This window comes from Olea europaea, chromosome 7 (assembly GCF_002742605.1).
Source record: "Olea europaea var. sylvestris chromosome 7, O_europaea_v1, whole genome shotgun sequence".
In the NCBI taxonomy this organism is placed as follows: Eukaryota; Viridiplantae; Streptophyta; class Magnoliopsida; order Lamiales; family Oleaceae; genus Olea; species Olea europaea.
Genome location: NC_036243.1, coordinates 20,019,352 through 20,034,245, shown reverse-complemented (window position 1 = coordinate 20,034,245; position 14,894 = coordinate 20,019,352). Strand labels below are relative to the sequence as shown.

Genomic DNA, 14,894 nt, shown 5'->3' with positions numbered 1-14,894 from the left:
TACGGTTTAAACCCTTTGTAGACACTTTTCATACATCCTTTTTGTCTATACTTGCCAACCCAACACAATGGTTGTGCACGTAAAACAAAAGCAAATTATTAGTATTCTCGTTAAGATTGCAAAATAACAGCGCAGAAGATGCATATTCATTTTATTAATTTATAGCATTTCCCATGCTATCAATTGTAGCCATTGAAGCAATAGACACTAACAATGGATCATTCTCCACCGTCGTGAAGTCTCCTACATTCAAGTGTCACATATTCAGAAACATCAAATAATTCAAATCAAGCACAAGGTGATCGGTACAAAAAACAACTCTCAAAATAAGGAGTTGAACAAGATAATTGTGTCCATTAGACGAAGGATCTCATTTCAAGCCTAGACACAGCTGGCCACAAACTGAAAATGACTTGGTTGCAAGGAAAAATTACGGTAACACAAAACTTCCAATATGATGCATTTCAAAGCTAGGAGAAACTCAAATATATTAGCAAATATGAAACTGCACCATTGGTGGATGCAGCTTCATATATCCAAGAGCAGTCGGCGAGGATCTTCCACAACATCTTTGATTCTTCTCAAAAAGAAAACCGCCTCTCTACCATCAATCAGCCTATGGTCATATGTCAATGCAATGTACATCATCGGTCTTGGAACTATGTTACCTCCAACGACCATAGGGCGGTTCACTATTGAGTGCATCCCAAGGATTGCAGACTACAATACCAAGTGAGTAAACAGATATTAATCACAGCAGAGTAAAAGGTACGAGCTGAACAGAAGAACGAACCAACCAATACAAATCCAGGAGGAGGATCAAACCTGAGGGGGATTTATAATGGGAGTGCTCAAAAGACTTCCATATACACCTCCATTGGATATTGTAAATGTACCTCCAGCCATTTCATCAATTGATATAGTGCCATCAGTTGCCTTCTTAGCAAGGGTGTTAATCTCTTTCTCAACTTCCGCAAAATTCATTCTACCAGCATCACGAAGAACCGGAACCACAAGTCCCTATTAAAAATGGAAGGTCAATTAGAATAGAGAGGCAGAAAATTTTCCTATTTCATATGGCTATAAAAGATTTGTCAAACAGTTACAGATCAGGAAGACTCAGTTCTTACACTATGCTACTTACGAAGAATATTCAGTTCGTCATATAGCACATCCTACGTGAAGAATATTTGGTTTGTCAAATAGCACAAACACTACCAGCATATGATTTTGTCTTTGAACATGAGAGACTTGCTTAGTTTCTTATATAAAAGTTAAATACTATCTCTAGCGAAAGACCTGTCACCCATTTTCTGCGATCAAGTGGACAACTTGAATCAAAATATAGGAAGCCTCAGATGGAATGTGTTGCAAATCTATACCATTAGCTCCACATAAAACGGTTTCTTGTAAATCTGCATAGAGAATAATAATGATGTCTTGCCTTTGGGGTGCCAACAGCTATGCTAATATCAATGTAGTCTCTGTAAATGATATCGTCACCATCAATAACAGCATTAACTATAGGTTGATTCTGGAGTGCACTAACAGCTGCCTGAAAATGAGCGAGACAGTAAGCCATTAGACATGAGGATATATTTGAAGAGAAAACTTGAAATAGGATATCTACATACTTTCACAAATCCAGACATAAGACCCAGCTTCACACCATGCTTTTCAACAAATGCGTCCTTATAGTCCGAACGAAGTTTCATTAAATTAGTCCTGTAACAAAGTCACAAATGTACATTATCAGAATTCTACAACCCAATTAAAGAACGTGGACAAACTGCCAAATTTCGCCAACTGATTATTTTCACATTCGTAAAGTGAAGAACATTGGTTGGAAACTTGAATTGACGATTTCAGGTATCTCCACATTTTGTCAAGTTCAATAAAATTTCGTGTAACGGAAATAATGAACATTCCAATCAGCAACATGATTATTTTCAAAGGAGAAGATTATTCTCTTTACCAAACATATGCTGATCCAGTCAAGAATCCTTAGTTAGAAAGGGATTCCAAAAGCACCTTTTCAGTGAGATTTTGAGATGTGTTGCTCTTTGGAGAGCACAGTACGATGAAAGTAAGATTAATTTCAAATCCAAAAATGTATTTACAAATTAAATAATGAACATCACAAAATCTTAAATAGATCGCAGGTGCTCACATTGTAAAACAGCATTAATCTCATCTAGTTACTTAGCTTGAAACTCAAATAACTAATCAAGGAAAACTGTGCCTAATAGAGTGTAGATTTGTTTGAGAGGAAAAAAAAATCAGGACCTCCCAACTCCAGTAATAAAAAAACCAATAATTAACAGTTATGATACAGCTTGGCTACAAGCCCACAGATCAAAAATCATGCACCAATGAAGACAAGCAGAGTGAACCCTCTGATGCCAAAGATACCTAATCAAAAGAACTTGGTTTAGATCAACTGTACTACCCTTCAAACCAAAATAAACACACACATACACATATATAATACAAGAAGAAGAAATATGATACTCACTCGTCTTTCTCTGTCTTTAGGGGGCAGTTGGGGTTCTGTCGCAGAGGGTTTAGGAGGTGAAGTTTCTTTAGGCTTTTCTGTGACAGGAGCAGTTTCCACTTTAGGCTTAGGCTCCTGCTTTTTCTCTTCAGCAGGAGGAGACGGCAGTGGAGCAGCTTTTTCAGAGGACTTCTCATCAGATGGTGCAACATGAGTTACACCTTCAGCAGATTTTGATATGACGGCAATTTTAGTGCCAGGCTCTACAGTGTCTCCCTCCTTAGCTACAAACTAGTAATGTTCCAACGGACATCAGCAAAAAATACGGAAAGAACAGGGAAGTTGGAAATAAGCAACAAATATTATAGATGATAGCCTACCTCCCGAATTACACCTGCTTCGGGACTATTGACATCGATGGTGACCTGATGGATGATAAACAACCCAAGTGACAACAGTTGTTCCATTAGCAATTTAAGGAAGCCTCAATGTTCATAAATAGTTATATCATATATGTCACTGCAAAAACTGCTAGTGGGTCTATAATTTGTTCCTATCCCATTCCTGCTAACAGTACCTCAGAGCAATAATATGTGCTTACGTGTTGCACTTTTTTGAGACCTCGTGTCAAAAATTGATGGATAGAATAATATAGTCATGGTCACCTGCTATTAAGAATGAGTACCTTGTCTGTTTCAACCTGAGCAATTGGCTCGTCAACTGCTACCCTGTCACCTGGTTCTACTCGCACATAAAAACAAAAGGGCATAAGCTCAGAAAAATAATTGTTTATGTGAAAAGGAAATACGGATTACATATAAATAAAGAAATACTTACTCTTCAAGAAAGCTGCCAGTGTGCCATCAGTTATAGATTCACCCATATGAGGGACAACAGCATCTACAAGATCACCTTCTACACACATATAGACAACAGGGAAAAGTTGAGACTTAAAATTGATTGCATGCCAATGAAAATAAGTTATAAGCTCTAAGATGCTTTATTTTAGTTGCAAACACTACGTTTCAAAGCACTGCAGAGTTTCGAAATAAAGAACTACAACATAAACACCACAAGTTCAGATAGCCCCCATAAATCACATCAACGTCATTACCTCTATCAGACCTAGTGGATAACTGCATGGATACCAAAATTATTCCCCTTCAACGATTTGCAACTCTCAAAGTAAAATAAAATCCATTCAAAGACATTCTAAGTATGTTTCATAGTTTTATGCAAACCAGATACATATAAACCATAAATTATAATAGAACAAATGCATCCTCATATCCCTTTTCCCCCAAAAAATGACAAATAGAAGAAACAAGTTAACAAAGAGAAAGACTACAATTAGTCTGATTTAATTCATTACTCATAATACTACTCAAATTTCTGTGGTTCTAAGTTTTTATTTGAAGATTCCAATAACCAGTTTTTCTCCTTGTGACTGCCCAAATCAATGTTTTATCTTCGGAAGAAGAAAGACAAATATATAATATGTTATTGATGGAGACTGAGGTTTTCCAAAAACACGGAAAGATGTAGATCAAACAACATATCTAATAGTGCAATAAAGTTTCAGCCCAATGTTCAGATTGTAAGAAAAAAATTCAATTTAGGGTTCAAATGAATACCACTGTTGGAAGAGAATGATCTGCTCCATATCTGAACGTTAATATCTTGTGGAAGATTGGTTACAACTGCCCTGCATATAATGCAGAGAGTCAAATTTATTGGCAGACATTTTCCTCACCAATAACCCTTAGAGTTTACAAGTTGCAAAAGCTGTTTGATTAGACACAGTTTTCTTCAATTTTTTTTTTTTTTTTTTTAGGTCAAACAGATCCAAATTATTAACATCGAATAAAAGGATATCAGTAAGAGGAAAATAGCAGAAGAATGCATGTTAAAGGATGGTGTTCAGATCCTATCTAAAGAGGAACCTTTTATGTCATCCATCATACTATTTTACCAGAGAGGCTTCTAATAAAGCATGCCCAACACTGACTTTTAACTGGTTTTCTGGATGCATTTGTTAGGGACGGGGGACAAAATTGAAGGTTGAGAGCAAGTGCTAATTTATGTAAAGACCTGGGACCGCAAGTGCTACTTTCCCTACATTAATTATAGGGCCTCTTCATAGGAACAGGGTAGGCAATGAACATGTTAAGCAACGATGACGTGTTCAGCAAAATAATATAATCTCTCAACTGCAAAACGCAAATGAGATCACATGCATAAATATATGATTTGTTAAGGAGCAATCTACCCACCGCGCACCTTGAAAGATGGAGGCATCTCTTGATGATAGATATAAGACTAGGTAAAATAGAAATCCTTACTTTATCAAATATAAAGTCCATTGATGCAAGATTTCTTATAAAGCATATCCAATATTCCTTTAGCAACTGGACTTCAACAAAGCACTAAAATCAATGAGAAGATGATAAGGAACTTAATTCAAAGACTCTCCATTTAACATAAAAAACTATGTATCTCTCTAAAATAAAACTCATCCTATCCCTCATGAGTGAAAGTATACTCTCTGAATCTTGATACACCATTTGACACAATATTCATACAGCACCTCATTCATAAGAACCTCTTCGCACCCAATTCCTTGATGTACTTAAGCTTCATAGTGCCCCTGGTAGGAAAACCCACAATCCCCTCAGACATGACTTTGTTTTGCAGGTATCAATGTCAGAAAGATCCAAAGAAAAAATTAAGAGTTTGAAATGTTTTTGGAGGAGACTATAGAAGAAAAATTTGGCCGGCCTCCACAGAAGTGAGTAGGTAATATAAATAGAGAGCTGTGCTTTCAAGGAGCGTCCCTAATCACGTTTCCCTTAGAATTAACTGTCTTGTGATTACATCCTCAAAAAATTAAATAGGGCGGTCTCCAACTTTGCACAATACAGAAGTTGGGTTGCAAAGTGCATCAACAAAAGAAACATCAACTTGTCCGCAGTTTTAATCTGCTGTCATTCTAGCTATACTTTTATAATTTGGAAATTCTCTGACCAGCTTTAGTTTTAATTTTCATTGATCAAATTCAATACTGTCAAAAATGCAATACCTGCATGGAAAACAGTAATAGGTCAGTATTGGATAACTAACCTTGTTGGCCTCAAACTCGTAGAGCAATCTGGAACAAAATGACAAATTTGATGATCAATTTCAGAACTAATGCAAGCACGTGTATAGATTAATTTTAATCACGAGTGCAACAAGACAGCCATACCAACTAAAGGTAGGTGACAGAAAGTTCGAGCATTACCAAATCCCCTTGGATGATGTATAATCTGTTCACATGCTCAAAACATAAGCTATATGATGCAAATGTGTTAGGAGCAATTGCATGATTGTTTGGATAAATAATAATCTCACTATAATTTGAAGTCAAAGTCAAACATTAATTTTTAACCACACATTCACAACTACAACCCACTTATTATTCACAGATTTCGTGGGACCCATTACCCCTTTTCATTTTAATCCCATTATATTCTTCCAAACAAGCACCATTTTGACTATTAATGCATCCACCTCACCTAGGTTCTGCAAATGACTTGATGGATAATTCTAGATTAACTAATACAACTGTATCCAAAGTCTAAACCCAGCCTTTCACACATGAAATTTTGGTAACCAGGTGTTATTTTCTACAACGAGATGAAACTACGGCCATAGCTTTTAACATTGGTAAAACTTTTTCTTGCCAAAGGTTGAACTTCTTTGGCATAAGAAATCAGCATACAAATAGAACAAAATATTAACAAATTATTAGGCCTGTGTAATCATATCAAATACAGGGACTAGGCAACTATGGCATTTTTGTGGCTGGCCCCACTCAAATAAATTTTGGCATAAAGTCTAGCAAATTAGAGTAGCCAATATTTAAAAGTTCAGCAACTATTAGTTCCAGAGTTTCATATCTACTCTTTAACCCGATTGTGGTTATTAATGTTCTGCAATTAACCAACCGTGGCAACCTTGCAAACATGTTTTCACAAGGCAAAAGAAAAAAAAAAAAAAAAAAAAAAGAAGTCATTTTACCTCTTCTGGCAGAGAAGAGCATACTCTTGGCGTAGCAGGCCTAATTTTACGCAATGATTTTCCTAAAACCTGTTCCAAGTACATAATTCAGTTTTCCTACATATTCATGACAGTAGAAGATACATATTCACATATACAGAAACAGTTAAAAAATGAGTACGAACACATACACATGCACATATTTAACTATAAGCGTACCGAAATATATAATATAAACATACAAGTATGTCCAAAAATAGACAAAAAAATACCGAAGCAGAAGAGGAGGCGCTACAAGCAGCTTTGCGCCTTAAAACACCCAGCATCTTGCTATTAATCACTTCTCTGCAAAAACAAAAAAGCAAAAGAAACAAAAATTATCAATCTAATAAATGGAAGAAAATAAACTCGACGTCGATATGCAAATATTGGATTATGTGCAGAATGGAAAAAGAAGAATGACATTAAAACCGATCTCGAGGAGAATTATACCAAAAACTGACCTTGGATTGAAATAATGGAGAGAGAGGCAGAGTTTGACGGTGGCTGATCGAGAACGCTAAAGAGAGCCGCCAGCGAAGATCTTGCAGCTTCTTATTTTTGTGTTATGAATTTTCTTCCTTTTTTTTATGTGACTTTAGATTAGGAAATGTAAAAATAAGGAATTAGAGGGAGAAAAACGGAATTCAAAATGCCAAGAGCGTGAGCTTTTAATGGGCTGAATCGTGATTATGCTGAAGCAGGCCAAGATTTAACGTATGAAATGGGCCGGTTCGACCCAATTTGTTGAGGCTTTAATGCTATCTGGACTTTTTAGTCACTCGAGTTAAATTGGACCGCTCCGAAACATAAGAGGTCCAACATGGGTTGGATCGGCCCTTGAAAAGTAATTACTTTCATTAATAACGTCGAATATTTCTCTATATTTTCCATGAAAATTAAGGCCTCATTTGTTTCCCATTTATGCAAAAATGAAAATAAAAAATATAACTATTACGGGGCTAATAAAAAAGATAGAAATTCAAATATGGTGACTTGATGTGATAGATAACGGTTATATTTTTCATTTTAATGGAAAAAGAATGGAAAACAAACATGGGCTAAAATTAAATTTTTAATAGATTTTGATAAAAATTGATAAAATTTATTATTAAAAAGTTATAAATTTCATAAAATGTGTGATTGATATTAAGCTCTTGTTTGATCCCCATTAAATTACATTCCATTACATTCTATTTTTCTCTCTCCTATTTTCAACCACACAATCTTCCATAAAATAATATTACACGTAAATCGAAAAATTTTCCTTCTTTTTCAACCACTCATTTTTTTAACAAAACACTATTCCTCCCATTTTCATTATCAAAAATGGGGGCCAAACGGGGTATAATTGTTGATGTTGACTTGAAATTTTATCAATTTTTTAACTTACTCCAAACAAAAGAGAAACATAATTAATGGGACGAGTAGGGCTGGACAAAACTCCCGAACCGAACCGATCGAACCGAACCCGACGGTTCTTCTCAAGTTAAAAACCGAATGGGTATTTGAATCAAGAACCGACGGGTATGGTTTGGTTCTCGGTTCTAGGCCAAAACCCGAAAAACCGAATAAGAACCGAATTTCAATAATTTTTTTAATTAATTTATTTAAATAAGTAAAATTATTTTATTTTTTCTAAAATAATTTGTTAACTAGTTAATTTAGTTCAAACAACAAAATATGATTTTCCTATTTCTAATATTCAGTTCAAAATCGACTTAATCAAATTGACCTCAATTTTATCTAAATCTATTATTCTACTATAGTGTCGTTTCTACCGGAGAAAATTGAATTAAAACTCTACAACATCTCTCTTAATTATTTTGAGATCGCTATCTTTCTATTTCTGTGATTTTAATAATCAAATTTATGAAAAATTCAGCAAAAAGAGACGTGAAACACATAAGATTAAACTACGTTATTTTGTAAGAGCTAATATTAAATATATCAATAATTAAATTAATGTAACTTTGTATATATTAAAAATTTTAATTATAATACGGAACCGAATGGAACCGAACCGGACCGAACCGAATCGAATAGAACCGAACCCGAACGGTTCGGTAATTAAATTTGGATCCGACAGTTCCACTTACTAAATATCCGAAAATTTCGGGTCTGTTCAATTCTTGTTAGAACCAAACTGAACCGGACCATGTCCAACCCTAGGGACGAGGAAGGACGAATGATCAAGATTAATTTCTCAATTTTACTGATTATTACTATTTATGCCAATAGTGAGTCTTTTACAAATACTATGAGTTTTATTTATCGAGATAATTTTCAAAATTTTCAATTATTTGCAGAATTATTGAACTCGTCTCGAATTTAATATTCGTCATGAACTTTACTACAAACATTGAGAACCTGTTTGATAGGAATTAAAATCATATTTTAGTAGATTTTGATAAAAGTTAAATGTGGTTAAAAAGTTGTAGTTCCCATAAAATATACTATTAAAATTAGTTGTTGATTTTGACTGAAATTAAAATATTAAAATCTAAATTTTAATTTTTACCAAACAGGGACTTAATCCCACCAAGAAGAATGCCTTACATCACTCTTATTTAGTTCTAATTAACCAAAAATGAGAAGAAACTGGCCGAGGCTCACATCTTCGAGGAGCTCCTCCACCACCAAATCCTCCCACTAAGCCCATTGTCACCTCCTAAGCCAATATTGCCTACACGACCACCACATCCTCCTCTAACTTGCAAACCACCTCCTGGTCCACCTCCTATTAGGGGTGGAAAAAATGTCCAACCCAAACCAAATCGAAAGATTCAATTCGATTCTATCAAAAAAATTAATGGTTTGTTTCTTTGAATTGAAAAGCATTTGGTTATCTCTCTCTCTCTCTCTCTCTATATATATATATATATTGACACGATTCGTCCCGAATCATCCTAGTGGACTCGAAAAGTGATGTGCGCCAATAATAAATGCTAACTAGATGTCAAATCTATCACCAAGGCTAACTATGAATTACTACAAAATATACGACAAAATCAAATGTTTATAAAAACGTAGTGCAATGGGCCCAAAATTACATCGTGTTTTATCAAATTGACTCATCAATATGTCGTGTAGCTCTAACTCTGAAATCACCGGGCTCCTCAAGCTATCAAAGACCAATATTACCTGTAAGAATAAATTTAGGAAAATATGAGTTGACAGCTTAGTGAGTGGAAGAGTTCGAAAATAATTATGCTTTCTCATTTAAACATTTTTATCAAACATCAAGTTCATATCATTTAATATTTCACACGATAACCTCATATGAATATAGACAAAAAATGAGATATTCTCATAACTCCGTAAATATCATCTCATATCCATGATATAGTCATCAGCTGATATCTATACCATCATCTCATCACATCACATGTGATCCACCAAAAATGTATCATCTGACTAAAATATATAATCTGCCCCTTGGGTTAAGCACTTTCGTCACGAGCCTTTGGCCCCTCCATGAACGAAAGTCGATCTCGAAGACTTCTCATAATCAATTCTAGAATACGGCAAATGCCTCTCTGTGAACTATATGTATACGGTCAAGACCAATGTCAGGTCAAGACCCTCCGTGTAGGATAGAACATGATCAAGGCCCCTCTGTGAACTAGAAGAAGTATATAATCATGGGTACTTTTCTGGCCGATCTCAATATTGCATGTCTCATATACCAAACAAATCTCAACATCACATGTCTTACATATCAAGTCACAAATATGCCATAAATAATTTTTGATATTCCATATGTATCATAATAAAAGAGATTTCCATAATAACCATGTAATTCGAACACATAATTGCACATACTTTAACAATATGCTTAATTCATAAATATTTTAAAAATATTTATATTTTTCCACTCACAGTACTATGTTCGCAAAATCAACCCGATTGGTAAGCTATTCTGATGTCAGTATCGTTGCCTGAAATACAATATAATTTTTAAATAATCAATTAATTATTTTAAATAATTTCAATAATTAAATAGGCGATGCCCAAACTAAATCATTTCACGTTTAGACGATTTCTAAAGTCTCTTTAATCATTAAAACTAATTTTTCTTTCATTTTACTCAATTTCATAGTTTATTATACTTAACCATTTCAATAAAATTGAATTTAACCTAACAATCTAACAATTTTAAAATCATACATAACTTGACAATAAGTAACTTTTTATTTACCTTTCAAAATTGAAGAATTCAAGCCTAATAATTTTAGACCACTTAATTTCTAACACATTGGCAAAAAAATTATATATTTTTTTTCTTCTTCTTCTTCCCTTTTTTTTTTCTTTGTCTTTTCTCTCTTCTCTGTCTTTTTCTCTTTCTTTTTTTCTCTCCTTATCTTTCCTCTTATATTTCTTGGTTTTTTTCTTGCTACTGCCGGTCTCAACCCTTTTTGTCTCCTGTGTGTGTATCATATAAAAGTTGGTAATGGGTTAATTACTTGCCACATGTACCCCATAACCCATTTTTGCATTTAAGTCCTCCAACCTTCATATAGAAAAGCTTTTAAATACTTAACTTCCAAAAGTAGAAAAATAATTCCCAACTTTAATTTTTATCCATTTTAAACCCTCAAAATATTTTCGATTTGTAAAATAAACCTTCAAAAATAATTTGGTTAGTTCACGTCCCACTAAAATGATTCATTTCAATTAAGTCCTTATTTGATTTTGACTTTGACCAGTCAAACATTTGACTTTGAATAAATAATATTAACTTTTGACTAATATGAAATGAGGTATAATATATATATATATATATATTGAGACCCTAATTTTATATTTATTAAAGACAGCTCATTAATTGTGTGCATCCTAATTTTGTATTCTTTGAATCATTTCTCTTTCACTCCTATTCAATTTACACAACGTTGCGACATGCTAACACCACATTTCATCAAGTCAATGAAGGAGACTCTTTTAAAGTCAAAAATTGAAATTATTCAATCACTTAAAAGTCCTTAACACTAATTTTACCCTGATTGTTTGATGAATTATTTGTGTTGTTCACAAATAGAGGAAAATTCAATAATATTCACGAAGTATTAAACGATTAATGGTTGCCTGTAAAAGCAGACCGTAAAAGTTTTGCATAATTTATCCTTTTATTGTGAGGGTGCACCATCAAAATTGCTACAACTGATTTATGAATCATTGATATTACTTATTAAATAATTTTTTGTAAGGGAATGGAAATTGATTTGTGTATTCAAATTATGACTATATATTGTTTGTTAATTTTGACCTTTTTGATCTTAATGATTGATAATTTGAATTTGCTAAATATTTTATTTATCATTTTTTATTTAGGTATATATTATTAACTTATATGGTGCAAGTCTGAAAATTTAAGAAATGAAACCAAACCAAACTAAACTAGAATCGAACGGTTCAGTTTGATTTAGTTCCATATCTTAAAAAAAATATTTTGTTCCATTATCGAAAAAATCGTAGGTTCATAGTTTGGTTCGATTCTCTTAGAATCAGAACCAAATGGAACCATATCCACTCCTTACCACCAATACCCAACATTCCACCGATTCCACCACCAAAGCCTCCACCTATATCCAATCCATGGCCAAAACCAATGTTAATTCCACCACCAAAACCACCCCCTCCTCCAGCACCAGCTCCAATGTCAATGTCCGCTTTGGTGCCAATGCCATTGCCATCAATTGCACCACCATTATCGTGTCCCTTATCTCCAAGATCGGCTGGACTAACCGTTCTCTAGCACTAGCAGCTTTAAGAGCATATAGAAACACCAAAATGAGAAACTTAGGAGACATTTTGGACCAATACTGGAATTACTGTTTGCATGGAATGTAAACAAGGCTATATGGGATTATATAGAGGTTCACACATACACTAGAGTCATGTCTACCTTAAGCAAAATTGCATAGTTTTTAATGAAGTCATGAGATTCATACAAGAAAGGGTTTATCTAATGGAGATATTAACTCTTTCGAAAATAGTAAGGTGTAAACCATGTCAAACTAAGACCAATTGATATCGAACATAATAAATTCTAACTTTTCGTAACATAGTTTTCAGAAATTCGTAAGATATGTGAGAAATTCAAACGAAAAATAGAAAAAAGCTAGTGAACATAGATCAATTAGATCTTGCTCTACAAAATGCGAGAAACATGGCTTGAGAATCTAGAGGATGACCCTTCTTAAGAGCAATGCAAATATCTATATTTGCGGGAATGCATATGTCCGCAGAAATTATTGACGAGTGATACAATATTTCAACGATTGGATATGTACATAACCAAGAATACTCCAAAGAGGACGGTCTTGACCGATGACATTTATAACTAGCCAATGAAATACCTAACTTGACCAATAAATACACGGAGTATCAAGCTTACTTTCAATGACCGGAGGTAAAATCTATTCGTTATTATTTCAGTTTAAAAAACAAAAATTTCATCTTCATGCTGGTTCGATTAAAAAAATTAACTCATCCTGCATAAGTTAACCGACAATAAAAGAGTAATTAATTGTTGGTGTTTAACATAAAACAATTCAGAAAAAAATCTCTCTGTAATTTGTTTTCAGCTGACCAACCTGCAATGACTTTTTTGAAGATACAATGTTTCTGTTCATTATTATTTATTTAAAAGGAATATATAAAGATTTGAAATCATAGTGAAGTTTTTTATTCATTTAGATTTCTGTTAACCAAAGAGAAAGAAGATTAATTATATATTTGTTCAAAAAAGAAACCAGGATTTAATTAATTTACAGAAAAATAGAAACTGATGGTAACAATGTAACATTGAACATTCGACTTACCATACATACTTGATACGGCTGAATAACATTATTATTTAGCGTTGAGAAGATGGTTGGAATTGGAAAAATATATATTTTTTATCCAGGAAATTGAACACCAGGCTAGCAACCATCTCTACCTCCAGGTCCTCCACAAAAGCCACCACCAGGATGTCCTCCCCCACAGTCGCTACCAGGAGGTCCTCCACTAGAACTGCCACCAGGAGGTCCTCCTCCAAAGCCGCCATCAGGAGGCCCTTCACCAAAGCCGCCACCAGGAGGGCCTTCCCCAAAGCCGCCACCAGGAGGTCTTCCACCAGAGCCGCCACCAGGAGGGCCTTCCCCAAAGCCGCCACCAGGAGGTCCTCCCTGAAAACCGCCACCTGGAGGTCCTCTTACTCCACCACCAGGCCCTCCACCACATCCACCACCAGGTCTTCCACCAAATCCACCTCCAGGTCCTTCACCATATCCACTACTAGGTCCTCCTAATCCACCTCCTGGTCCTCCACCCAATCCGCCTCCATGTCCTCCTAATCCACCTACTGGTCCTCCACCAAATCCAGCACTAGGCCCTCTACCCAATCCGTCACTACCACAACCCCCTCATCTTCCTTCACGTCCGCCACCTAATCCCGCGCCAACATGTCCCCTGTGGTGGCGAAAGAAGTGTTCTTCATCAAAGAAAGAACCCTCTAAGAATAACAAGGAGAAAAAACTTAATCGAACTCATTTTTTCTAGTATGTATATCGCATTAAAAACTAAATCTTCATAAGACTCCAAGATACCAAATAGGGTTTATATAATCAGAAGAATTCCCTGTCTATTGAAATGCACAGATAGGAATTCTTAAATAACCTCAATTTCTCATATGTAAACCGCGTTGAAGCCCTTAATTAACGCACCCCATTGTTTAATCTGTTTAGCGATGGAAACCCTTCATCAGTTTGAAACTCTCCAAAATTGGTAGTCATGTTACAGAAGTAATGCATTTAATTAATGAGAAACAGATGTTAAAAGTTCTAGAATAATTTGTAATCATCAACAAAGAGAATGAAATATCTCTTATTTCTAAGAGTAGGAGTTTGCATTGGTCCGCAAATATCTGAATGAACAAGCTCCAATGGCATTTTAGCTCACCATGAAGTTTTAGGAAATGGAAGCTTATGCATTTTTCCATAGACACAACCTTCACACACTTTGTCTATCCTTTGAATTTTAGGAAGTCCGATCACCATATTTTTCTCCTCGAGCAGTTGAAGTCCTCTACCATTTAAATGACCATATCGCAAATGTCATAGATGTGACAAATCTGCATTTTGAGCTTTGAGTGCACAATTGTTGTCTAGTGGCAACATGAGACAAAAGGTTTTGTTTTTCATTTCAACATTTGCCACTATGATATTTTTCTTTTTATCAAAGATTTTGCATCTTTCATAATCAAAGCGCACCGAAAAATTCTTTTACAAGAGTTGTCCAATACTTAAGAGATTATATGAAAGATTTGGCACATAAA

General features: G+C 34.6%; 2 protein-coding genes across 2 annotated transcripts in view; both read right to left on the bottom strand.

Moving 5' to 3' along the window:
- Positions 1-135: 135 nt before the first annotated feature.
- LOC111398036 (dihydrolipoyllysine-residue succinyltransferase component of 2-oxoglutarate dehydrogenase complex 1, mitochondrial-like) lies at positions 136-7,162 on the bottom strand. Its single transcript, XM_023024996.1, has 15 exons — positions 7,036-7,162; positions 6,805-6,877; positions 6,554-6,622; positions 5,739-5,799; positions 5,615-5,642; positions 4,129-4,199; positions 3,332-3,409; positions 3,180-3,235; positions 2,875-2,919; positions 2,492-2,785; positions 2,334-2,450; positions 1,635-1,733; positions 1,445-1,555; positions 826-1,020; positions 136-720 (listed from the first exon to the last, which is right to left on the bottom strand). Exons 2-15 carry the CDS (start codon positions 6,856-6,858, stop codon positions 529-531), a joined length of 1,470 nt encoding a protein of 489 aa, XP_022880764.1. The 5' UTR covers positions 6,859-6,877; positions 7,036-7,162; the 3' UTR covers positions 136-528.
- A 6,323-nt stretch (positions 7,163-13,485) lies between these two features.
- The window catches only part of LOC111398035 (glycine-rich cell wall structural protein-like), a 5,555-nt gene continuing 4,146 nt past the window's right edge, over positions 13,486-14,894 (bottom strand). Inside the window, exons 4-5 of the mRNA XM_023024995.1 lie at positions 14,387-14,483; positions 13,486-13,982 (exon numbers count right to left, since the gene is read on the bottom strand). Of these exons, the coding sequence (XP_022880763.1) occupies positions 13,501-13,982; positions 14,387-14,483 (579 nt within the window). The 3' untranslated portion in view covers positions 13,486-13,500. The remainder of the gene's footprint in view (positions 13,983-14,386; positions 14,484-14,894) is intronic.

Excerpts from the sequence above, each read along its gene's own strand:
- LOC111398036 (XM_023024996.1), bottom strand. The coding sequence starts at position 6,858 with ATGCTGGGTGTTTTAAGGCGCAAAGCTGCTTGTAGCGCCTCCTCTTCT. Across the intron at positions 4,200-5,614 it reads ACGAGTTTGAGGCCAACAAG|GGCAGTTGTAACCAATCTTC; the intron begins GTTAGTTATCCA and ends CATTATATGCAG. Across the intron at positions 1,734-2,333 it reads TGTGGGCTTGTAGCCAAGCT|TGTTACAGGACTAATTTAAT; the intron begins GTATCATAACTG and ends CATTTGTGACTT.